The 26,626-nt window shown below is 49.0% G+C and overlaps 1 protein-coding gene across 1 annotated transcript in view; it reads right to left on the bottom strand.

The window, feature by feature from the left end:
• Positions 1-26,626, bottom strand: part of CLMN (calmin (calponin-like, transmembrane)) — a 144,427-nt gene that overhangs the window by 15,814 nt on the left and 101,987 nt on the right. Inside the window, exons 4-9 of the mRNA XM_006879190.1 lie at positions 23,963-24,058; positions 15,186-15,269; positions 8,236-8,328; positions 5,912-6,102; positions 2,238-2,431; positions 1,368-1,450 (exon numbers count right to left, since the gene is read on the bottom strand). Coding sequence (XP_006879252.1) covers positions 1,368-1,450; positions 2,238-2,431; positions 5,912-6,102; positions 8,236-8,328; positions 15,186-15,269; positions 23,963-24,058 — 741 coding nt within the window. The remainder of the gene's footprint in view (positions 1-1,367; positions 1,451-2,237; positions 2,432-5,911; positions 6,103-8,235; positions 8,329-15,185; positions 15,270-23,962; positions 24,059-26,626) is intronic.

The following is a 26,626-nucleotide window of genomic DNA, read 5'->3' as shown; positions in this document are numbered from 1 at the left end:
ATAATAATTAAAAAAAGAGATGTTGAAAGGGCCTTTCTGGGCGAGCAAACTGTCAACTCTGCAGGTGAGTGATGCCCAAGAAAGGACCCAAGTGCTTGAACTTGGACCCACAGCAACCTGGGGGTCAAGTCCTATTCGGGGCTTGGTCACTGTGTGACCCTAAGAGGTCATTCAGGCTGAATGTCTACACTGTTGTCTATAAAATGCTCCTGTGTCCCTAAGAAACTCAGGATTAGGAGACAATCACGGGCCACTGTTAGCTGGGAGCACCTCCCCACACTGGGTGCTCCTTATTGGCTACTAGTATCGTCTGGGTGAAAGTTTACAGATCACGTTGGCTGCACATTCACCAACTCACCTGCACTCTGTCCTGTGACCTGGATTATAATCCTCTCAAGGTAACACACTCTTCCTTTTTCTTTTTAGCTTTTTCCATTTGTCCTTCTTTCCCGCCTCCTGAATTTTGCTTTTGGGAAAATCCCACCCTTTCTGTCTCCTGGGGCTAACTCTACTGAGGACATTCCCACTCCTGGGGGGGGGGCATGCTTCACTTGACAGGCCTGACAATTATTTGACTGGAAAGGGATGCTGGGTGGTGGGACGAGCTCCAGAATTGAAGGATGTGAAGGCTCACAGTCTTGGGCACTGGGGGCTCTTTAACTCTTTAAGCTCATTGTTTTGTCTCTAGTCCTTATCAGAACCACCTGAAATGATAAACTGCTGACATGTTAACTGTTTTCGCTAGGCCTAACCTGCCTCGTGCACTGCTGAGTCCCTGAGCCAACAGCAGGTGTTCGTAAACCGCTAATGAATTCATAGACAGGTTTGTCCCCGTCATGATTATCATCATCAAAATGCTGTGCTTGGATCAGGTGGCAACTGAGATCATGCCAACTTTTAAAAGGTCTGATTTGGTCACTCTCACCCTAATCTGCCACCAAATATTCTCTGGGCTTCTGCAAACAAAGTGTGTTTTTGGCTGCTTTTTCATCTTGTGTCATTTTCTTTAACAAGCAGATAAAATCTGGTAGGCGGCTAACATGGCCTGTCTGATCTCTGAAAATCAGCCAGCCAATCTGCGTGACGAGGGAGCATCTGTGATCTTTCGGGAGAAATGCAGAGCAGGAACGGGTTTGTGCAAAAGGTGTCACCACTGAACTCACTGTCGTGCTTTAAACCGTGACCAACAAAAATGGTTTTAACAGTTTTGGGCAGAACAAGCGCAGCGTGGCAGGGCCATCCTCCTGGGGCTGGATTCTCACAACCAGCCACACACAACACACAACAGTCCCAGCCCCAGCTGCATCTAAGGACAGACGAACAGAAGCAGACAGATTCCCAGTGAGACATAAGAAAAGAAAACGTACAGCTTCCAACTCCGGAAAACGTTCCAGAAACTGCGCCACGTAGGTCACGATGGACTGCTCGTCCGGCACGTCAACCATGATGTCTGAGAGGGAGACAGGAGTCAAGTCAGCAGGACACGCAGCTTTCCTTGAAGGGCCTGCCAGTCACGTAGGGCTGGATTCCCCGCCCCCCTTTTCCATTTCACACCTGAGGAATCATATGAAGGAAAGTCTCCAGCCGGCTGGGAGAGGAGAGGCAGATGCAGAAGACAGCCCATAAACCCAGCTCTGATCCATGGTGACCTCTGAACTTATCATTGGCTGTTATCTTTAGGGAAGCAGATCACCAGGCCTTGCTTCCCCTATATCACTGGGTGAATTCGAACTGCCAACCTTTTGGTTACTAGCTGATTGAAAGCTATTGGCTCCACCCAGGGACCATGCAGAATTCAGGGCCTCGTTTCTCAAGACTGCATCCCTTATTCCTTGCTGTGGGCTCCATCCTACAGTGACATATTTCGTCGAAAGCTCTGGTGTCAACCCAAAGGTGGGTTATTCAAATCTACCAGCTGCTTCTCAGAGGAAAGTCAAGCAAGCTCCTCTCGTGTGATTTACAGCCTCTGAAAAACTCCCTGCAGGGTCAGGTGTGTTGATGGTATGGAACAAAGAGAGAGAGGGAGGGAGGGAGAGAGTGACAGCGAGAGAGAGACAAAGAAAAAGAGAGACACACAGAGAGACAGAGACAGAGAGAGACACAGAGATGAGAGTGAGAGACAGAAAGAGACAGAGACAGAGAGACACAGAGACAGAGAGAGACAAAGAGACAGAGACAGATAGACAGAGACAGAGAGAGAGCGCGCAGGCGTGTTTGCACATGAGCACCGTGGCTACCTTCTGGCTCCAGGAGCCTGGGTATGTGAAGGGCATCGTGTGCAACGCTGAAGGCCTTCTCCAGATTCTCCCGTGCAGAATCTTCTAGCGCCTGCTTCATGTCCACCAGGCTGGGGTCAACGGCTTTTATCACAGCCAGGAAAGCCAGCCCACTCCTCCAGCTGCCGGCAAAGTCCTGGACTGCCACACCATACCTCAAAGAAAACAGCAGAGAGGGTGATCACGCAGGTTAGCAACAAACCTCGTGGTGCAAGGGCTAGGCTGTTGGCTGCTACCTGAAAGCCTGGTGGTTCAAACTCACCCAGCAGCTCTTCCAGAGACAGTCTTGGAAATAGGCTATGAATATTACAGAGTCAGAAACCCTACAGGCCAGGCCTCTAAACTCTGTCACATAGGACACTGTGAGTCAAAATCCATGCAACAAAGCCATCAGGAAAGTCCACACGCAGTCACTGAGGTGGCTCAGATGGCACTGTGCTCTTTCTAGAGGTTTTCAGTGCTGATATTTTTGGTGTGAGGCCATTCTTTTGTGGAGCCAGTGGGTAGTCCTGAACTTCTGATCTTTTTTAAAATTTTTATTATTTTTTTTATGTGTGTACCGTCAAATCAGATCTGACTGGTACAAGAGGAGATTGTCTGTCCCTCCTTCTCCAGCAGAGCATTTGGTGGATTTGAACCACTCACCTCTGGGATGGTAGTGCAAAATCTCAGATCTTTTTAGTTAACAGAGTGCATGAACTGCCTGTGCCCCCAGGAGCTTGTCACTGAATGCAAGTGTAAACATCTCTGGACTCACGGAGTCAAACAACAGCCTGGGAGTTAGTGTTAATCCTCTCTTGGTTTGGAGACAGCCAGGCCTAACTTTTGAGTATGCACCCCACCTACAGCCACTGGGTGGGGTGCAACTCAGTGACCCTGTGGGATGAAGCAGAACCACCCCACAGGGCTTCCAAGCTGTCTACCTTTAACCGGCGCAGATTAGAACAACTTTCACCCACGGAGCCGTAGATGGGTTTGAACCACCGACCTTCGGGTAACTCACTATGCCACCAGCGCTCCAAGTATTCTAGTCTGCACCAGCACCTTTCCTTCTGGAAACTGGAAGCAACTTCACAATAAAGACCCCAGGAACCAGCCCCAAATGGGGATTTAACACCATGAATGCTACTCTGGCTGGTATCAAATTCTTGTTTTCCATACCAACCCTTCTTCTGCAGAACACAGATCTTGGAGTTGGTGTGTTTGTTTTGCACAAACTGAAGGCTGTCTATTGTTTCATCATTTAGACAAAAGACTTGTCAGATGCCAGTGAGTCAAGTATGACCCATAGTAACCCAATGAACAAGAGATGTGAACCCTGTTCTGTCCTGCGTCGTCCTCACAATCTCGGACACATGTGAGCCCATTGCTGCAGTCACTGTGTCCACTCACCTGCCTGAGGGTCTTCCTCTGTTCCGCTATCCCCCTCCCCTTCCAAGCATGATGTCCCTCTCCAAGGAATAACCTCTCCTAACAACGTGCCCAAAGACTGTGAGACAAAGCTGCATCATCTTCGCCACCAAGAAGCCCTGGCTGCACCCTCTCTGACATATCTGTCTGTTCTAACACCCAGGACACATGTGCATAATTGGAACTTTAATGCCCTCAAATAAAAACCTGACCTGTGGCCACCGAGCTTGTCCCACCTCCTGGCATGACAGAGGGGAACTGCTCTGTGGGGTTTCCGACCCAACCCTGAGGACATGCAGCTCCTCAGAAGCGAGGGTGGCAGGAGGTTGACTCATGCCCCAAGCCCAGCAGTGACCCCAAGGACAGCGCAGGTCAGCGTTTTGTCTGTGTGGACACAGGGCTGCTCTAAGTCGGAGGCGACTCACCATCACCTAACAACACATTTTGACTAAAGCAAGCTGTCCTTTCTCCTCTGGAGCAGAGAGTGGGTTCAAACGGCTCACCTTCTGGTTCACCACCAGAGGTTTTAATCACTGTGCCACCAAGGCTCCGCCGGCACCATGTGGTGTTAGAGATATAAACCTTTATTTCACCAACTCTGTCATAATTGGCTTTTTAATAAGGGCTCGTCCTAGGGACACCCCGGGGTCATGAGGTGCTGAGTGTCTTGGGGCTGGTGCTGAGTGAGCTCTGGGGACGCAGGGCCAGCACCCCGCTGGGTCTTTCAGGCAGCACTGACTGGAACAGTCTCGTCCAATCCTGCTTTCACTTAGAGCCATCTCCTTTTCTGGGGTCTTTAGTCCTCATTTCATGTCAATTTTTTTTTCACCAGAGGCTCCCTGTTCTTCCAAATGAGTTCATGACCACACGTAATGTACCATATTCCAGAGAGAGTTTCCCCAAGATGCGTCACATGATCGAAAACCCTTCATCCCAGGACCATGCCAGCCGTGTCCGTGGCAATGATGGCTTTGAGGGCGTTCCTGGCTGTGACCGTGAACATGGGCAGGAAGATGATGGCCAGCTTCCCTTCCGGGATCTTGGTGCAGACAGCGGCCAGCAGAGTCATGGTCATGCCTGATGCACCAAGTGATGGCCCGTACCTTCCCGTGACAACTTTACAAACATAACTGACAAAACTGGACATAACACCTGCTGAGAGGTGCTCTGCCATGAACTGTTCTTGACCGGGAATGTTGAATATGCTGGGAGAGAAGTTCCACCAAACATACACATTTGCTGCCATGTGAAACAAGGAGAAATGACTGAATGTCGACACTGGGGGGTTTTCCAGACATTTAGCCTCTGGTCTCCAGCAACCTTAACTGTAGACACATAGACTTGCAAATCAGCACCAGCTGTGGGACTCAGATAAGTGAAAGAGTGCTTTCCACCCTGAACAGCAAGACCTGAGATGAGAAAGGCTTGAGGCAGCAAGACCCTGGTGAGAGTGAGACTGTGGTGGTGGAGAGCTTGGCATTCTCCCTGGTGCAGAAACCGTGGCAAGGTATAACCTGCGGCTGCTCACATTTGTGTGCTGGACACAAAGTTTCCTGCTGTTCTTGCCTTTGATAATGGAAGAGAAAGCTACTTGCTGAACTGACACCAGAGCCTGGACTAACTGAGGAGCTGTGCTTTGAACTGTTGGGTTAAAACTTGTACTTATTTTGGGTGATATTCTTTGCCTCCCTCACTCTCCAACTTCCTTCCCTAATAAACCCCATTATTGGTACTGTAACTGTGAGTCTGTGAGCCAGTAACCTATAAAAGAACCTCTTGCTGGGAACTCTGGTGGCCTAGTGGCAAGAAGCTGCACTGCAATCCCAGAGGTACATGGTTCAAATCCACCAGAAGCTTAGCTGGAGAAGGAGGGACAATCTCCTCCTATACCAGTCAGATCCGACTTGACAGTACACACACATACACAAAAATAATAAAATTAAAATAAAAGAAAAGATAAAAGAACCTCTTGCTATTACGGGCACCATGGGGCTGGGCTGTGGGCTTCTGATCTGTTTTCTGCTCTGGGGCAGTGAGAGGCTGTGCTATTCTTACTCCCTCTGACCCTTTCTGAGAGATGCTCATGGCCCTGTGTCCTTATGTCCCATTTCCCCCTCTTCAGACACACCATGACAAGTGTCCTGTCCCCTTTTCTCTGCCCACCCCAGGAAAGGGTGACCCTCCCTGCGTCAGCCCAGCTCAGTAAGCAGTGGTCAGGGGCTCACTTCCTCGTCTTCCTCTGTACCCATGCCAGCAGGGTCTTGATGGCCTTCCTCTGGTCTTTGAGGGTCAGCGCCTCGCTCCTCTCTGTGGTGGGCGTGGGTGGGAATGAGGAGTCCGAGTCTGTGCCCCCCGAGCCAGGGGACAGGCTGGAAGATGGAGAGTTCCTGCTGAGGCTGCCCGTGAGCTCCTTAATCTGCAAGGGAAACGGCACGTTAGACCCAGGGCTGCGTGCTGACCGGAGTGGGAGAGACTCTTCCTGATGGCCAGTGTCAGGAGGGCTGCATGGGGGGGGAGTGATGGCCTGATGGTCAGGTGTGTCAGGAGGCCTGCCTGATGGCCACTGTCAGGGGGCCTGCATGGGGGGAGTGATGGCCCAATGGCTGGGTGTGTTGGGGGCCTACATGGGAGGAGTGATAGCCTGAAGGCCAGGTGTGTCAGGAGGCCTGCCTGATGGCCACTGTCAGGGGGCCTGCACGGGGGGAGTGATGGCCCAATGGCTGGCTGTGTTGGGGCCTGTATGGGGGAAGGCCTGATGGTCAGGTGTCCTGGGGGCCTGTCCCGATGGCTGGGTGTGTTGGGGGCCTGCATAGGGGGAGTGATGGCCTGATGGCTGGGTGTATTGGGGGCTTGCATGAGGTCAGTGATAGCCCAGGGTCAGGGAGCCTGCACGGGGTTGGTGATGGCCTGATGGTCAGGTGTGTTTAAGGCCTGCACAGGGTCAGTGATTGCTTAATGGCTGAGTATGTTGGGGGCTTGTATGGGATCAGTAAGGGCCCAGGGGTCAGGGGGCCAGCATGGGAGTCAGTGATGGTCCAATGTCAGGGGGCCAGCATAGGAGTCAGTGAAGGTCTGGTATCAGGGGGTCTGCATGAGATCAGTGATGGCCTAGTCATCCAAGCAGCTTGCACTGTGTGCAGCGAAACTTCACAAGGTGGTCTCTCTTGCAGCCAACTAGCTCTGGCCAGGCGGGTACCAAACACATCCCACCCCGCTCACCACTTGGCAGCTGGCCTCTGCTCAAGCTGCTCTGTGGCCTGCATGTCTCTCCCTTGCTCCTCAAACACGGCTTCTGTTGTAGGGGTGATCGTGCAAAATGCAGACCACCAGGCCCTGCCTCAGACCTACGCCTTCAGGATCTGCCTTTCAAGACAGAAGTCCCCTAACTCATTACGCTCAGTGTGTGGAGCTGGAGCCGACTCAGGGCAGACCCTGCAGCAGGGGGACACTGCCCGTCTTTATCCCAGAGCCGCGGGAGGATGCCAATCACCGGCCTCTGGCAATTACTTGCCACCAGGGAGCAGGAGAGGCATCCACTTCCTAAAGCACCTGCCTCTGGACACTCTATAAACTTTGATAAATGTTGATAGTCGCAGAGGGGCTTCAGGCCTTTTGTTCATAGGGTCGCTATGAGTCGTGCTCGACTTGAAGGCAATCAACAACACCAAGGTAGCTCTGGTGGCCGAGTGCTAAGAACCTCTGCTGCAATCCCAAGGGCATGTGGTTCAAATCTACCAGCTGCTCGACAGAAGAAGGATGGGCAATCTCTTTCTGTGAGATTTACTGCCTCGAAAACTCGCCAGAGGGTCAACTATGAGTTGCTTCCAACTCACGGTTGTAAAACAACAAGAAGCCATTCTTTGGTGGCCTAGTGGGTAAGGAGTTGCACTGCCCTACCAAAGGCATGCAGTTCAAATCTACCAGCTGCTCCATGGGAGACAGGTGACCTCCTCCTGTGTGATTAACCGCCTCTGAAATCCCGCTAGAGGATGAGCTGTGAATCTGCTTTGATTCGACAGGACACACAACAACACCAGGGTGCACTACGTACATACAAAGACCTAATGTTCATTTAACTCAAGACCCAAGAGGATGGTACACTTTTCTGAGCATGGAACCCACATCACTTTTAAAGTCATCTGGAAAAAACAAGACAAAATGTAACCAGACCCACTGCCTCTGATTTGACTGTGCGTCATGGAGACCCTGCAGGACAGAGCAGAGCCGCTTCAGAAGGTTTCCACAATGTTGTCTTTCTGGGACCGACTGGCATTTCTGCTACAGAGCTGCTGGTGGGTGAGAACTGCTGACCTTTCAGCGTCCAACGCAATGCTTAATCTACAGCGCTGCTGCAAGTTACTGAGACTCGAATGCTTTCAGCAAACTCCTCCAGATCTCCCTCCCCCCTCCCCCCGCCCCGTAACCCAAAGAATGAAAACACAACAGAAATGAAAGCTCACTCTGCCCCTTGCTCTCACTTCACAGTCTGCAGGAAGCAGTTGGAGGAAGCCCCTTCCTGTGTGAATTACAGAGAGGAAGCGAATTTTACCTGGAAGAAGAGGATTATGTTCCATATCAGGCCAAGAACCAAAGAGGGGTTGCCGTCTGCTATTTCCGCTGCATCGATGCTCACCAGCTTCACCTGCAAAAAAAATGTTAAGTCATCGGCTCAGAGGAGGTGCCAAGCCTGGGACCTGCTCTGCTCGGAGCCCTCACCGGCTGCAGCCTCTAAATTCATCTTGAGCCAGTACTTCTGACATTGTCCACGCAAGGCCACCTCTCACCAAGCGCAAAAATGCATGTTTAAAAATTAATTTTATGCACACCCATATTTACCGTGGCTTTGTCGACAATAGCCAAAAGTTGAAAACAATCTAAGTTCCCATCAACAAAGGAATGGATAGAGAAGCTGTGGTATATTCACACAATGGAATACTACACTGAATTGAAAAACAAGGGACTCATGCAATATTATTCAAAATGAGTGAGCCTGGAGGACATTATGCTGAGTGAAGAATCTCAGTCACAAAAGGACAAATACTGCATGGTGCCACTATTGTAAAAGAGGACTGACATCAGGGTTGGGGGGAGACTGAGAAAGATGGGTTCAATAATGTATACAGCATTGAACCAGATGAGGGAGAAAACTGTTTAAAAGGGATATGTGATTAGGTATTATTGTCATGACAGGAGTCCAGAGTGAAGGCTGCACAGTGGAGTGGACCTGGGGGAGGGATTGTAAAACAGTGAAAGAATTTTTCTTTTACTTTTCCAAGAGGAGAGTGTACTGGGGTGGGGGGGAAGGGTTGGGAGGGGAGAAAAGTGCAACAGTGAATGAATGGAAATCCAAAGTCTCTGTAAATTTTTATCAAAATTAATATTAAAAAAAGAAATTTAAAAAAATTAAAAAATCATTTGATTGTGAACTGTGTGAAGGTTCACAGAGCAGACCAGTTTTCCCTTCAATAATCCACAGCCGTCTTTGTTTCATGATTCGATTCCAGTCCCCACCTCATACCATCACCACTTCGCTCCTGTCTTTCCCTTATCCCTCCCACTCCCCTCCCTAACTCCTTCTATCTTCTGAACTTTGTTTTGGGGAAAGGCTGCCCTTCTGATCTCCACGGTTGACAGCGTGAAGGTGTGTGTGTGTCTCCTGTTGTTTTTCACCTTCTCCACTGCCACTGTGTCAGTTCTAACTCGTGGAGACCTCTCACTGGGCTTCCAAGGCTGCAAACGATCATTGAGAGAGGAGACCATCTATCTCTCTGCCTCAGAGCTGCTGGCGGACTCTATGAATGAGTTTTGCCTGAGCAGAATTAAGTGATCTGGGGTTCCGATGCTTTTCGATGTTAAGTCAGATTTTGTTATTTGCACAATGTCCGCAGTCAGCCAGAAAAACTTTAGCCACCCTCACCAAGACCCAAGACGCTTTCTGTCTTTATTTCTTCTGAGTCTGATTTGTTTGTTCTTCTGGAAATCCACAGCACATTCAGTATGCTTGGCCAAGGCGATAATTCAAACGCATCAACTCTGTTTCTGTCTTCCTTCTCCATTGCCCAGCTTTTAGAAGCATATGAAGTGACAGCAAAGATCAAGGTATGGGCTAAGTTGCACCTTGGCCATCAAAATGACACCTTTGCTTTCTAGAACTTTAACCCCTTCATTGTCCAACAACATTCTCAGGCCCCTGGGTGTTTGGGGAACCTGCTGTCCCTGTTATCACACTGCAATGACTGCAGATCCAAAGAAACCCCACCAATGCCACAGCCAAGTTCCACAGGGGGCAAACGTGCGCCCTGTCAATGTACCCCAAATCCGTATTATCTCAGCATTTCCCTCCTTGATTTCAGCAAGCCTTCCATTATAGAAAACATATGGTAGTGCAGAATCAACCACACATCACACACACACACACACACACACACACACACACACTCTCTCTCTCTCTCTCTCCCCCAAAACCACCAAAGAAGAAAACAATCCAGTCATGGAAGCATTAAAGTCCACGGAAAATTGGAACACCAAAGAAAATGAAGTCATCAGGTTATGGACACATACATGCTGGGTAACAAGAAGGCTAAAACAAAGCCCCAGACTAAGAAAGTATATTCTTGAATTCCCTTTCCAGTCTTTCCGATCTTGAGAGTTTGACGATGACTAAGGATGACAGAAAAAGAATTGACGCCTTTGAGCTGTGGTGTCTTCTTCCTCTCTCTGATGGCTCTGCTGGACCGTCAACTAGTGGACAGCTGCTTGCTGAAACACTGCTGCTTCCTTCCCGGCAGCTGCCTCTCGGATGGTGGAAGAGCCACCAGTGGTCACCATGACACAGGTCCCCTGTGGCTTTCATGGGTGGAGTCCGTCTGATGTCCACAGATGTCCCATAGGAGAGGCCCAGCTATGCCCATTTCACAGACGGGGAAGCCGAGACTGAGTCTCGAGCTGGGTATGTGGGGCAGGAGGAGGAGTCTGCCCTGAGGGCAGCACTATGTTCTGTGGGATATGGTTTGGGGGAGCACAGAGCAGCCCTGCAGCAGCCGGACATCACTGGAGCCCTGGGGCAGAGAGAGGGTGGCCGCCACTGACCCTTCCTGGTGCTCACTCGGACCAGGTAATCTGACCTGGGCCCTGCTATTGGCTGTCGTCTGGGACAGAGATGTTGGCAGAAGCCAGCAAGGGCATATGGAAGTGCTCTGTGGATTCGAGCCCGCGTCTCCCCCTGTCTCAGTCACCTGTGCTCACCTCCATTCGGGCTATTTACCTCTCCTACCTGTATGGCAAATGGGGTAAAGTGGGGCACTAAGCTGACAGGCTATGCCCACACTGGGAATCCTATCAGATTTTGAAAGGAGGCAAGAGGAAGTGTTCCTGTGGTTCAAAGGTCGCTTCTACAGACAATTTGGAAAGTGCTGGAACAGCATTCAGTGGCAATCCCAGAGCTGTCTCTGCACGCTGACCAGGCCTGACTTTCTAGTTCTCCATCCCAGCACACGTACCAGCCCCTACCTGGAAGGCCCTTCTGAGTCCCTCAACCCAGGCTCAGCTGTCTGTCCCTGCAGGACCCCGGCTCCTCCTGGGGCCTGTGTGGACTGCGTCACTCAGCCATGTGCCTCTGAGGGCACAGACGCACTGTGCTAACAGATATACCCCTGTTAGGGGAGCAGAGCCCAGCACCACGGGGACACCAGAAAACACGCTGAGTGGTGCTGAACGCCACTTAGGGCTGTGGGATGTCCCCACGACACAGCTGAGGGTCCCTGCGTTCACAGCTCCCTCAACACGGAGTGGGAACAGAGCAGAGGTGTGCTCAGAGGCAGGAAGGACATCAGGCACAGAGACTGCGCCACTTGGAATTCAGGGTGACACTGTGCAAAGAACCATGGAAGAGACGGGCTCAGAAGTGCTGGCTGTACCCGCAGCGTCCCTTTTCAGCAGGAAGTAGCTAAGAGAATACGCCATCCCCTTTTCCTTATGAATCAGGGTGAAGTCTCTCTCAGGGAGGAGTGATAGGGAATGGCAAAGGACACACTGACAAAGGAGATTAATCAGAACTGGCTTTGACAAGCACTATGGCAATTGGACAATTAAAACAGACATTCAGACGGGGGTAGAAGAAGAACGAACTGGGGAGGAGGGTGGAGAAAACAGTGCAACAGTGAATGAATGAAAACCCAAAATCTCTGTAAATGTTCATTAAAACTAATAAAATTTAATAATAATTTAAAAAAAGGGAAAAAACCACAAACGAATGGATAGAGAAGCTGTGGTATATTTATTTACACAATGGAATACTACGCTGCATTGAAAAACAAGGAACTCATGCAATATTCTTCAAAATGGGTGACCCTGGAGGACATTATGCTGAGTGAAATATCTCAGTCACAAAATGACAAATACTGCATGGTGCCACTGCTGTAAAATGGGACTGATATCAGGGTTTGGGTAAGACCGAGAAAAACTGGGTAAATTAAGTATACTGCATTGAAACAAATGAGGGAGAGAATAAATTAAAAGTGATATATGATAGGGTATTACAGTTATTACAAGAGTCCAGAATTAAGGGTGCATAGTGGAGTGTACCTGGGGCGGTGGGAGGGGTGAGGGGGGATTGTATACCAAAGAAAGAATTTTTCTTTTACTTTTTCAAAGAGAGGAGCGAACCTGGGAGAGGGGGAGCAGGGGGGCAGGGCTGGGCAGGGAGAAAAGTGCAACAATGAATGAATGCAAATCCAAAATCTCTGTAAATGTTCATTAAAATTATTAAAATAAAATTTAAAAAAAGTATTTACAATGAATAAATCATTGATTATACAAAAAAAAAAAAGAAGTGCTGGCTGTGAGCAACTGGACAATGAGGGTGGAGTCCTGGCCCTGCACCAGCTCCTGGGGGACCCTTCCCTGACCTCACTCAGATCCCACCTGCACAAGGGCAGCTGCGCTCCACAGGGCTTTCAGAGTGGAGTTTTTTTCAATAGCAGATTGCCAGGGCTTTCTTCTGACACACCTCGAGGTAGACCCCAGCCTCCAGGCCTCTGGTGAGCAGCTGAGAGCGTGACTGTCAGCACCCCCAGGGATTCCTTTTGTTATTGCCACCTCCACTTGGGAGATGCGGCAGCTGAGGTGCCAGCTTCCTTGAAGTTCTCTGGGAGACAGTAGGAATCAGCCAAGGCAGAGCATCAGGTCTTGAACCCATTACCTCCACGTCAGAGCTGGACAGTGGTGTGATGGCTCTAGAGAAGAGGCCATGTGCTGTGCTATTTGACCACCACCCATCTGAACCCCTCTTTTTTACACTTGAGTCTCCCCAGTGCAAGGCTATTGGGAGGCAGAGCTGACTCTCTCAGAAGCTGAAAGGCCATGGAATGTTCTCCCTGCCGCTATCACTTGGGCCATGGGCTTTAAGCCAGACACCCAGGGTCGCATGTGGAACATGGTGTGACCAAGTCACGCCAGCAGTAGTGATGGTAGCAGTGATGTCCATCTAATGGGACAGCATCAACGTGCCATGACAGCATCCACACCGTCCCCAGGCACAGGGCTCTCTGGTGGTCCTTCTGTGAACTGCTCTCAACATCTTTCCAACAAATTTCTCTTGTTTCCATCAGGTGAGGTCAGTTTCTAAGCTCATCGCTAACAACCCCAGGGAGACTCACACTCTACAGGGGGGCTGTGCAACCAATCAGGAAAGATGTGGGGTTGACCAGAGGATAAGCCTTAGAGTGTAGCTGCTGTTGTTATGTGCCACTGAGTTGCCCACGACTAATAGCAATCCTTTGTACAGCTCTGAACCCTGTCCTGTCCTAAACCAGTCTCACTGACACACCTAACTCCACTGCTCCAGTCACCATGTCACCTCATCTCACCTCACCTTCCCCTCCTGCACTGTCCCTCCACCCTTCCAAGCATGATGTCCTACATGGCGGTCCCTCCTGGCTTTAAGTCCAAAGTATATGAGATGGAGCTTCAAAATTCTTGCCTCCAAGGAGAAACTCGGTTTTACCCTCTCCAAGATAGATCTGTTTGTTCTCTTGGCAGTCCATAGTATGTTCAAGACTCTTTGCCAGCACCACAACTCAAAGGCATTGATTCTTCTTCTGTCATCCCTAGTCAATGTCCAGCTCTCTGATGCATAGCAAGTAATTGTGAAGACCATGGCCTGGATTAGGCACACCCTGGTCTCTAGACTGACATTATTGCTCTTTAGCACTCTATGAGAGGTCCCCGACAACAGACTTCCCCAGTACAATCTGTCTTGTGACTTCCTGGTTTTTTATTTTGACTGCTGGTGCCAAGAGTGTTGCCTGTGGAGCTGAGAAAGATGAAATTGTTAACAACCTCAATTTTTTCTTCATCTATCATGGTGCTTCCAATTGGCCCAGTGGTGAGAATCTTTGTCTTCTTGATATTGAGCTTCAATCCATATTGAAGACTACAGTCCTTGACCATGTGGAGCAAACCCTTCAGGTCCTCCTCACTTTTGGAAAGCAAAGTTGTGTCATCTGCATAAGGCAAGTCGCTGATGAGTTTTCCTCCAATCCTGCTGCCACACTGCTCCTCATAAAGCCCAGCCCCCCAGTGATCTCTTCTGCACATCCCTGACATACTTCCTTCCTGATTTTGAACCATGCAGTGTAATGTTTAATGTGCTGAGCTGCTAATTAAGAGGAAGACAGTTCAAATGCACCAGTTACTCCAGAGGAGAGAAATGCGTTGTCTGTTCCTGCAGAGATCTACTGTCTGCAAACCTGAGGGACAGCTGCTATGTGCTGTGAGCTGGAACCACGGAAGGGGGAGGTTTGTGGTTCACGAAAGAAGAGCTCTGCAAATCTCAACCCGTCTCTTTGTGCAGGACACAGAGAACTACCTGATCCAGGTGTAGAAAATCAGAGCAAACGGGGAAAGTTCTAGAATTCACCCCATCCCAGGTTTAGTCAGCTTCCTGAGCACCCCCCCAGTTTACTTCTCATGCTCTGCCTTCCAGGTGGAAGTGGGACACAGGGATCCATCCACAGTCCTCTTAGTCAAAGGAATGGAAAAGAAAGGACCAACTGGATTCTTTTGTTGCTGTTGTGTGTCCAGCGGGTCTTCAGAGGCAGTAAATTGTACAGGAAGAACAAAATATTAGAGAGTTCATTCTTCTGTGGTCAGATGTGCACTGAGCTGTTAATCTGGTGAAACACCAAAGTGGGTGGGAAGATTCAGAGGATGGGTGGAGTGAGAACAGGTGGGTGGAGTCACGATGTGTGGGCGGAGTCAGGACGGTGGGCGGAGCCAGAGTGGGTGGAGTCAGGACGGGTGGGCGGAGCCAAAGCAGGTAGGAGCGTCCAGAGCCAGCACCCTGTCTCCTCAGCCACTTCCCTTCATCTACATAAAGGTTAACTGGACTATTTTACCACAACACCCTTGTGATCAGTATTCAACACCAAACTACATCCCTTTCATAAAGCGAACCTGAAAACACAGCTCATAGAAACAAGGTGTGCTTCAAACACTTACATTGCTATCTTCCAAAAACTTAAGGGCCTTCGCTATGTTGTTCAACCGAAAAATACGATGGGATGAGGATTTGTATTCATGCAGCTGTAAAACAAAAACAAACAAATAAAGCCAATGTGTGTGGCTGTTGTCTGACCCTGAGTCCAGCCTGCATAGGGGTAGTGACCAAATGACCAAACGCCTGGCCCTTCCCCTGTCCCCAGGACCAGCTGTTGCTCTGATGTGATCTATAGGGTTTAACTGGCTGGTATTTGGAAGTTAATCACCAGGCCTTTCTTCCTAGTCTCCCTGGAAGTGCCTCTGAAACCCTTTCAGTATCACAGAGGCACACAAGTCTCCACGGATGGCAGGTGGTGGTGGAATTAAACACAGACACTTTAAAACCCACTGGTTACATCTTCCTTTTTCAAGTAAATTTCAAGATGAAGACAAGGGCTCATGCTAAGCCCGTCTGGACAGCATCCAAGCCACAGGACGTCCCAGGACACATGGAACATCACAGGGCCCAGGGCACACCTTATTTACGATACCTGGGAGCTCAGCTCTCCCTTAAGCTGGTAACTGGAGAGAAGTAAAGTGGGTTAAATGAGGGGCAAATTTGTCAAAATTTCCTCACTGGCCTCGCTCCTGGCTGTTTATACTCCTTCCCTCCCCTAGAGACCTGTAGGCTCTGAACAGAAGGGACATCACTGTCAGCGTCACCTCTCAGCTTCTAAATCACCAGCCAAGCCCTCCCTGATGGCCGCAGATGTTTCTGTTTTCCAGACAAGAGCTCTGTGCACAGTTATCTCAGGTCAGAAAAGGAAAAATAAAACACAGGAAGAGCTGCTCTCTGAAGCCAGTAGTCCGCGCCCATCCATTCTACAGCCAGAGAATCGTCAGTGATCCCAAGCCGCCACGATGTGTCTGTCAGAGGAGGCTTGCTCCGAGGGTCAGCAGAAATGGGCTGCTAACTGGAAGGTCGGTGGTTTGAATCCACCAGCTGCCCTGCAGTCTCAGAAAGATGGAGAGTTTCCTTCCGCAGAGGTTTATAGTCCTGGGAACCTGAAGGAGGGTCACCAGGAGTTGGCACTGACAAGAGAACAGTGGGGAACTCTGGTGGCTGAGTGGTAAGGAGCTGCACTGCCAACCTAAAGGCATGCAGTTCAAATCCACCAGCTGTTCCTTGGAAGAAACACGGGCAATCTCCTCGCTTGTGATTTACTGCCCCTGAAAACTCCCTAGAGGATACGTAAATGTACATAATAACCTCAAAGTATGGGGGCTCTGGTTTGGTTTGGGGCAATCTTTACAGAAGTTGATTGCCAGGCCTTTCTTCCAAGGCACTGCCAGGTGAGTTTGAACTTTCAACCTTTAGGCTAGTCTTGGAGTGCACGCCACCCATGCCTCCAGGGATCTAATTTACCCTCAGCTGAAGCTCCTCACTGCTCTGCTGGTGGAAGAAGAAAATAACTGGGGAATATTCCAGCAGGTGTAGACTAGCAAGGTGATCGTAAACCTGGACCGTTTCTGCCGGCTGGGAGGCCTCACCACCCTCAATGTACCACCTGGAGTGTCAAAGACTCCCACCGAGGCCTACCTGGGACTACCAAGGGGAGCCAGTGAGTGGGACCACAGACACCTGTTGTGTGTACCAACGAGTCAGAATCAACCCACAGCAGACCCTCTAACTGGCTTTCAGAGGCAGTAAAACTGCACAGAGGAGATCTCCCATCTTTTCCCCATGGAGCGGCTGGTGGATTTGAACCGTGCTCCTTTCCTTACACAGCTCTTTACTGCTAAGCCATCAGAGCTCTCAACAGACAAACACCTAGAATATGCTTTTCCAAGAAGACTCTGGAAGACTGCGCTGTTGGGTCATTAGAAACCCACTATAAAGAAAATATCCCTGGGGTGCTACTGGTCATCTAGCGGATGGCAGGCCAGAGGTGACCTCAATGCCAACAGGGCCCCGGCTGAGCCTCTCTGCTGCACGGGCGAGCCAGCAGTGACCCCAGCACTAACCTGACCCCGGCTGAGACTCCCTGCTGCATGGTCATAGAAACAGTCTGGACTGACTGCCCGACCTCCCACATGGGGGACTGTAACACACGGGGGAGGAGGCGCCCGTCTTCCTCCCGCGTGTGAACAGCCGGAGAGGTACAAGCTTTGCGTCAGCAGCGCAATGTGCTACGGACCCCGTTACGAGAGCCCCCATCCAGCCTCAACAGAACTGTAGAAAACATGGGGCATTTATTTACTGCCTCACTAAAATACATCCTATTTTGGAGAGTTGTGCTTTATATGTTGTTTTTTTTAATTTCTAATTTTTTTAATTTATTTTTTTACAGAGGTTTTGGATTTCCATTCATTCATTGCCGCAATTTTCTCCCTGCCCACCCCTCCCCACCAGCTCGCTTCCCCCTCCGAAAAGAGAAAAAAAAATTCCTTCATTAGTATACAATTCCCACGTCCCTTCCCCCCACCCCCCACCCCAAGTACACTTCTCTATGCAACCTTAATGGAATCCAGAATTAAGGTTTTATATGTTTTTATACATCGAAGTGTTTTATCTACATCCCGTCCATGCCATCTGGAGTGACAGTGAAGGAGAGGAAGACCCTTAACCAGGTGGACTGAGACAGTGACTGCAGCAATGGGCTTAAGAGTGTCACAGATTGTGAGGACGACACAGGACAGGACAGGGTTCAGGTCTGTTTTCACGGGGTCACTATGACTGGACTTGACGCAAAGGCAATGAACTGTAACTAAAACATGTTACAAACTGTCAAGTCGCCTGCGACTCATAGAGACCCTATTACAACAGCTCTGAAGCCTGCTCTGTCCTGAGCCTGTCTCATGAAGTACGACACACCTACCTCTTTTACCCTAGTTACTGTATCAATCCATCTCATTCAGGGTCTTCCTCGCCTGCACTGGCCCTCTACCCTTCCAAGCATGACATCTTTCTCCAAGGACCAGTCCCTCCTGGTCACGTGCCCTAAAGTTTGTGAGATGGAGCTTCAAAATCTTAGCCTCCAAGGAGAAACTTGGTTTCACCCTCTCCAAAACAAACCTATTTGTTTTCTTGGCAGTCCGTGGTATGTTCAAGACTCTTCTCCAGCACCATAATTCAAAAGCATCAATTTTTCTCCTGTCATCCTTTGTCACTGTCCAGCTCTCTGATGCATAGCAATTAACTGAGAAGACCATGGCCTGGATCAGGTGCACCTTTGTCTCTAGACTGACATCAATGCTTTTCAATACTCCTGTGAGGTCCTGACAGCAGATTTTCCCTGTGCAATTTGTCTTTTGATTTCCTGACTGCTGGTGCCAAGAGTATTGGTTGTGGAGATGAGCAAGCTGTAATTGTTAATAACCTCAATCTCTTCTCCATCCATCATGGTGCTGCCAATTGGCCCAGTGGTGAAGATCTGTCTTCTTGATGTTGCACTTTAACTCATATTGAAGACTACAGTCCCTGATCTTTTACAGCAAGTGGTTCATGTCCTCCTCAGTTTCAGCAAGCAAGGCTGTGTCATCTGCATAACACAGGTTATTGATCAGTCTTCCTCCAACCCTAATGCCACATTCATTCCTTCTCATAAAGCCCAGCCTCCCGAATGATCTGTTCTGCATACAGATTAAAAAGGTATGGCAACAGGACGCATCCCTGATACATTCCCTTCGTGATTTTGAGCCATGCAGTATTTCCTTGCTCTGTTCTGAAGTCTGCTTCCTGGTCCAAGTATAGGTTTCGCATGAGCACAATCAAGTGTTCTGGGATTCTCATTCTCCTCAAGGTTAGCCACAATTTGTTGTGATCCACACAGTCAAATGCATTTGCATAGTCAATGAAACAAAGAGAGACATTCCTGATACTCTTTGCTTTCTGCCAAGATCCATCTGACTTTGTAGATAACGTCTCTCGTACCACAACCTCTTCTAAACCCAGCTTATATAGTAGTTCTCTGTCAAGGCCCTGTTTTAGTTGTTTGTGGATAATTATCAGATGACTTTTGCTTGCATGTGACATTATTAGTAATATTGTTCAATAACTTTCACATTTTGGGGTCACTCTATTTTTGGAATGAGAATAAATATGAATCTCTTCCAGTCCAGTCGGCCAGGTAGTTGTCCTCCAGATTTCTTGGCATATGCACTTCAAAACAAAGCCAGTGCTTAGCAACACATAATCCTATCACTGGTCAAAACCTCAAACCCACCACACTTGAGTTGCTGCTGACTCAGTCAGCCAACATGACAGCGCAGAACTACCCCTCAGGGTTCTAAGACTGTGCTCTTTTTTAAAAAAGAAAATTTAAAAAAATTATTATTTTGCGTGTATGTATCGTCAAATCGGATCTGACTGGTACAGGAAGAGATTGCCCCTCCTTCAGCAGAGCATCTGGTGGATTTGAACCGTGTACCTCTGGGATTTCAGTGCAGCTTCTTGCCACTAGGCCACCAGCGCTCCCTAAGACTGTACTCTTGATGGTCTAGGAAGAGGTGAGGCTAGAGGGCTCCTAGAGGCAAGGATGGGACATCTCATATGCTGGGAGTGGGTTTTCAAGAGGAGCTGTCCTTGGAAGAAGACATCACGTTTGGAAAAGTAAAGGATATGAGAGGAAAAGGAAGACCCTCAAAGGAATGTGTCAACACGGTGACAGCAACAGTGGGCTTCAGCACTGCAGAGGATGCGAGGACGGCACAGGACAGGGCAAGCTGCACACAGGGTCCCTATGAGTCACTCAAAGACACGGACTTCAAGTCGACTTGGAGGCTCCCAGCAATCATCTTTATGGAGCAAACTGTCAAGTCTTTCTCTCAAGAAATGGCTTGAACCTAGGATGCTGGATTACCAGTTGAACGCTCGAACCACAGCATCACCAGAGCTCCTTCTTTGACTTTTCCAACTTGAAACTCATCACCTCTGAGTCGCTTCTGACTCAGTGACCCTCCATCGGGTTTCTGGAAAGGATGGAGAAAGGATATAACCCCGACGCTCATCTTTGCTAATCTTAAACCATGTAGTGGTCTCTTGCGCTGTCTGCATGACAGCCTCCTCCTGGTCGAGGTATAGGTTTCACATGAGCACAATTAAATGTTCTAGAATTCCCTTTCTTCTCAATGTCAGCCATAATTTGTTATGATCCACACAGTCAAATTCCTTTGCACAGTCAATAAAGCACGAATAGACATTTCCCTTGTATTTTCTGCTTTCAGGCGAGATCCATCTGGTATGAACAATGATATCCCTGGTGCCACTGCTTCTTTCTAAATCCTCCTGAAAGTCTGAGAGTTCTCTATACAACGCTCTAGCTGTTTTTGACTGCTCCTCAGCAGTATTTCGCTTGCAGGAGCTGTTAATGGTACCGTTCAATAATTTCCACATTCTGTTGAATCACGTTTCTAGGGAATGGGAACAAACATGGCTCTCATCCAGCCAGTTGGCCGGGCACTTGTCCTCTAATTTTCTGGCATAGACTGGTGAGCACTTCTAGGGATGCTGCTGTCATCTGAAACAATTCAAATGGGATCCCATCAATTCCTAGGGCCTTATTTTTGCCAGTGCCTTTAATGCAGTTTGAACTTCTTCCTTCATTACCACTGGCTTTTGATCATATGGTACTTTGTAAAATATTTCAGTGCCAGACAATTATTTTCAGCATAGTCACTCTGTATACTTCATCTTCTTGTGATGTTTCCTGGATCATTCAAGATTTTGCCCACACTTTCCTTAAGTATTACAACTCAAGGCTTGAGTTTGTTTTTCAGTTCATTCCACTGGAGAATTGCTGAGTGAGTTCTTCCTTTTCTATTCTCTGATTCTAGGTCTCTGTGCATTCCATTATAGTAGTTTTCTTTGTCTTTCTTTTTTTTTCTCTATAATTATATTTTATTAATTTTCATAAACATTTACAGAGATTTTGGGCTTCCACTCATTCATTGTTGCACTATTCTCTCTACCCTCCTCCCAGTTTGTTCTTGTCCAAATGCCACTGTGCTTGTCAAAGCCAGTTCTGATTAATCTTCTTTGTCAGTGTGTCCTTTGCCATTCCCTATCACTCCTCCCTGAGAGAGACTTCACCCTGAGTCATAAGGAAAAGGGGACGGCGTATTCTCTTAGCTACTTCCTGCTGAAAAGGGACGCTGTGGGTTTCAGGGTGAAGATCTTCTCTCACTACTCTAAAGGGCCCCTTTGGCAGTAGGAAACACATAGACTATTATGGAGATTGATTTTGGAATTTAGATGCACTCTTATTGATTGTGCTTGGCTGTACATGTTCATATTCTTGAAGATGTATCATGGGGGTGTTGCAACCTAGAAGACACAAATTTGACTAACAAGTTGATTCACCCTTTGAAATCATCTGTTCAGCTCTGTTATTTCAGCATCACTTCCCTTTGCTTTGGCTTCTTGATGCATCAGTGTCATTTTCAAAGTCTCTTCTGATACCTTTTTGTGCTCTCTTCATGAATAACATCCTTGATGCCATCCCACAATTCATCTGGTCTTCAATCACTGGTGTTCAAACCAAAGATGATTTTTAAATTCAGATGGGATATACTCAAGATCCTGTTTTGTTTCTCAGAGGCTTGTTTCACTTTCCTTCGGCTTCAATTTGAACTTGCACAACAACAGTGGATGGTCTGTTCCGCTGTCAGTACCTGGTCTGCCCCTGACCGCTGGTATTGAGCTTCTCCAATAGTTCCTTCCACACATGCAGTCAATCTGATTCCTATGTGGTGCATATGGTGAGGTCCATGTGTAAAGTCATGCTTGTGTTTCTTAAAAGTGTTTGTGAACTGTTTAAAGGGATATGTGTTTAGGTATTATTGTCATGACAGGAGTCCAGAACGAAGGCTGCATAGTAGAGTGGACTTGGGGGGAGGGACCGTATAACTATGAAAGAATTTTTCTTTTACTTTTCAAAGAGAGGAGTGAACTGGGGAGGGGGGAGAGGTGGGCAGGGAGAAAAGTGCAACAACGAATGAATGGAAATCTAAAGTCTCTGTACATTTTCATGAAAATTAATAATAATAGGGTTTTTTTTAAAAAAAGGTGTTTGTAATGAATCAATCATTGAACATACAATATTGGATCACTCTATTTCTGACCTCACATCTGTCACCATACTTTCCGACCACTCTTCCTTCTTCGTTGTTTGCAACTTTTGCATTCCAATCACCAGTTATCATTAACGTATCTTGAGCAAATTATTTGAGAAACAAAACTCTCTGAAGAGCGTGGCTTCAAATTTGGAGGAAGATTCATCAATAACCTTCGTTCTGTAGATGACACAATCTTGCCTGCCAAGAGGAAGGAGGACTGGAAACACTGTCATAGGTGAGACACTGCAGTCTTCAATGTGGATTGCGTCTCAATGCCAAGAAAACAAAAATCCTCTCCACTGACTAATAGGCAACACTATGATGGTTGAAGAAAGATTAGGACCATCAACGACTTAGTCTTACTTAGATCCACAATCAATCCACTTAAGACCAGCAGTCAGGAGAGTAGGAGACATGCGGCACCGGGAAAGTCTGTAGTTAGGGACCTCTCCAAATTATTGAGGGGCAATGATGTCAGTTTGAGGACTAAGGTGTGCCTGATTCAGGTCATTGTCTTTTCAGTCACCAACTAGGCATCCGAGACCTGAACGATGACTACGGATAACAGAAGAGGAACTGAAATTCAGTGTTGGAGAAGAGTCCTGACTATTCCATGGACCGCCAAAAGAACAAATAGATATGTCTTGGAGAAGGTACAGCCAGAGTTCTCCTTGGAGGTAAAGATGATGAAGTTTCGTCTCATATATTTTGGGCGTGTTACTAGGAGGGACCACTCCTTGGTGAGGAACATCATGCTTGGGAAGGTGGAGGGGTGACAAAGGAGAGGAAGACCGTAGACCAGGTGTGTTGACACGCTGACCGCAACAGTGGGATTGTGAGGATGGCACAGGAGAGGACAGAGTTCAGATCTGCCGTTCACAGGGTCACAATGGGTCGTACTCAACTCGTTGGCACCTAACAACAATACTGGGATTCTGGCACTCTAAATCCTACCCCGTGGAGACTGTCCACGTTTCTCCTGAGGAGTCGTTGGTGCACTGGAAGTCCTGGAGCCTCACGCGCCATCAGAACTGGCCAAGGACTAAGGCTTTGTTGTTGTTGTTGTCATGTGCTGTCGAGTCGTTTGCGACTCATAGTGACCCTGTGTACGACAGCCCTAAACCCTGCTCTGTCCTGTGCCAATCTCATTGCCTCTGACACACCCATCCCGATTACCCCAGTCACTGAATCAATCCACCTCATAGAGGGTCTTCCCCTCCTGCACTGTCCCTCCACCCTCCCAAGCATGATGTCCCTCTCCAAAGACCTGTCTCTCCTTGTAACATGTCCAAAGTATGTCAGACGGAGCCCCAGAATCCTTGCCTCCAAGGAGCAGCCTGGTTTAACCCTCTCCAGGATGAATCTGTTTGTTTTCTTGGCAGTCCATGGTACATTCAGTACTCTTCTCCAGCACCAGAGCTCAAAGGCGTCAATTCTCCTTCTGTCCTTCCTAGTCATTGTCCAACTCTCTGATGCATAACAAGCGATTGCAAAGACCATGGCCTATATCAGGCGGACCTTTGTCTCCAAAGACTAAGGCAGCTGATGATAAAAGGACACCATCCCTGCAGGATTCTCTGTGTGAGGGGCATGCACTTCGGGGTTTGCACGGACTGGGAGAAGCCTCCCGGAGCCTCGTGCCTCTGCCTCAGGGTCCTTCCCACCCTCCAGGTCATACGTACCAGTTCGTGCCCAGACAGAACTTCTAACAGAGCCATCAGGATTTTGCCATCTTGTATATCAACGAATAAATCATTAACTTCTAGCGGAGGGTTGCACTGCGGACGAAGGGTAAAGAGTCGATTAGTGAGCCTTGTGCTTTATCCGCCGCACCACCTCACCAGTGTGGACGTCAGCTCACGACACACACACAGATACGCGGGCCTCTGAACACAGGCAGGAAGTCCTGACTGAGAAGGCAGCACGCAGGTCCCCTGGGCACGGCGCCTTGCAGGGCTGTGTGGCCACTGGGCAGGGGAGCTGTGGGCCGTCACGGCATCAGGCAGCCTGCTGGACAGCGATGGCTGGGGCCCCTGCTAGCCTGAGCTCTCACACCTCCAAGGCTATCCCCTCATCTCTGCTTGAGTACAGACCCAAACGGCAGATTCTGAGGGCCGCCTTTGGGAGAATGAGAACATTTTATTAGGGCTCACATGAAATGAAATAGTATGAGAACATTTTATTAGGATTCACATGGAATTAAATAGTATAAGACTACTGGGGACACTGAAGCTTCAGGAGGCTGGGTGATGTGCCTGGTGCACGGAAGGCCAGTCTTTGGTAAAGACCTGTTCCAGACCACGCTGGCTGATCTGAGAACAGCTCGACACCCGCGATAATGGTGCCTTTGACCTCAGTCTGTGTGAAAGCTCGCTCCACCCATCTTAACCTGCTCAGGTCTTCCCAGGGGCACTGAGGCTCCGGTCATCACTTAGTCAATATTCAGTCCACTTCTGGAGTTAGTGGGATGTTGGCAGAGGTGGTCAGAGTGGTGCCAGGTGTGGGAAGGAGAGAGACAAATGGACAAACAGCTGGCCGTGTAAGCAGAGGGGTGTTTCCTTCCACCTCAAGTCTGATTGGGTTGCAAAGGTGAAGAGATGCATGTATTTAACTGTATACTATTTCGTTTAAGCCAAGGCCTTTTAAATCACTTGCAATGTATCTGCAAGATTGGAAATGAACAAGGATGACAGAAAGATCAGTGCCTCTGAGTCGTGGTGTTGGAGAAGAGCACTGAATCTCCCAGGCACTGCCAAGACAAGTCTGGGAGAAAGTGCAGCCAGAGTGTACCCCAGGGCCAAGGAGTGTGGAATTTTGTTAGGAGGGGACGTTTCTTGGAGAAGGACACTATGGTCGGAAAGGTGTAGGGTCAGCATAGTATAGGAAGATTCATAAGAAGACAGACTAACACAGTGACCGTACCAACAGACTCAAGTATGCTGGGAATGGTAATGGCACAGGACAGGGCAGGCCTCAGACCTGCTGTTCACAGGGTCGCTATGAGTCTAGGTCGACTTGATGGCACATAACAACAATCTTGATACATGCACGTTACCACAAATCAAAGTCATTAAAATCGTATTGAAAAAGAATGAAACAGCTGACTGCCCCGGCCAGGAACCTAGACTTCTTGATGCAAACTCCTGCATCGCCACGCCCTCTGTCCACCCTCAGTCAGTTCACAAAGCAGCAAAGGAATTAGAGGTATCCGTGCTCAAGTTCAAAGCCCACTTCATCCTCCCTTGGGGCGTGATCACGGGGACATGACTAAAGGTCTCCACACCTGGTTCCCTGTCTGCAGGCCCAGGCTAGGACTCTGACCCCCATTCCTTGAGGACCAGGCTAGAAAAAGGGCTGGGACAGTAGAGATCAGGAGTGGCGGCAGCATCTGGACTCAGAGCCTCAGCGACACCACTGGTAAAACCAGAGAACAGCCTCCTTGCCCAGAGCTGGGGAGGACCACGTTATACGGCCCCGTCCCAGAGGCCGAGGGGCAGAACAGAGACGCTGGTCCCAGGTGCTCCCCCATCACAAGTCCCCACAGAGGCAGCATTTTCCGCTCATGTGTTCTCTCTCTGGACCGCAGTTCCCCCAGGCTGCCCCATCACCTGGGGGGGTGGGAGGTAGCCCCACAGCGGGCTCTGTACTGTGCAGGTGGCCTGAGTGGGACAAGCCAGGAGCCCACTTGGGCTTTCTTCTCAGGGCCTAGATTTAGCTCAGTCATCTGGAGATGAGTTCCTTTGTGGTGTCACAGGGCGTCCACCCAGAGCGTGAGCTGAATGTGGCCGGGGGCGCACAGGACAGGGTGACTGGAGCCATGAGCTGGTCCCTTCAGCACAGAGGTTTGCAAACTGCCTTCTGTGGAACCCTGGCTTCAGCAGAGCTGCCCCAGGGCACCCTCTAGGGGCAGAATGGGGTTCAACCAGAGAGGCCAGGCTCCCCCAATGCCTTTGTTTAGGGTTCCTGAGGACACCTGAGGAGCCCTGGTGGTGCAATGGATTATGCACTGGGCTGTTAATGGAAAAGTCAGGGGTTTGACCCCATCGGCTGTTCCACTGGACAAAGACGAGAGAACCTGCTTCAGGAAAGAGACCCCACAGGACAGCTGTCCTCCGTCCTACAGGGTAAGTCAGCAAGGACGTGACAACTGGAGGCTTTCAGAGAACACCTGTCTCGATGAAAGTGAACTAACCAGTAACCACGGCTGTGAACTAACCAGTAACCATGGCTGTGAACCAGTAACCTAACCAGTAACCATGGCTGTGAACCAGTAACCACGGCTGTGAACCAGTAACCACAGCTGTGAACTAACCAGTAACCACGGCTGTGAACTAACCAGTAACCAC

The sequence above is a fragment of the Elephantulus edwardii genome, unplaced genomic scaffold (assembly GCF_000299155.1).
Source record: "Elephantulus edwardii isolate Elephantulus edwardi_28Jun2011 unplaced genomic scaffold, EleEdw1.0 scaffold00002, whole genome shotgun sequence".
In the NCBI taxonomy this organism is placed as follows: domain Eukaryota; kingdom Metazoa; phylum Chordata; class Mammalia; order Macroscelidea; family Macroscelididae; genus Elephantulus; species Elephantulus edwardii.
Note: the sequence above shows the minus strand (reverse complement) of the source record. Positions and strands in the feature narration are given on the sequence as shown.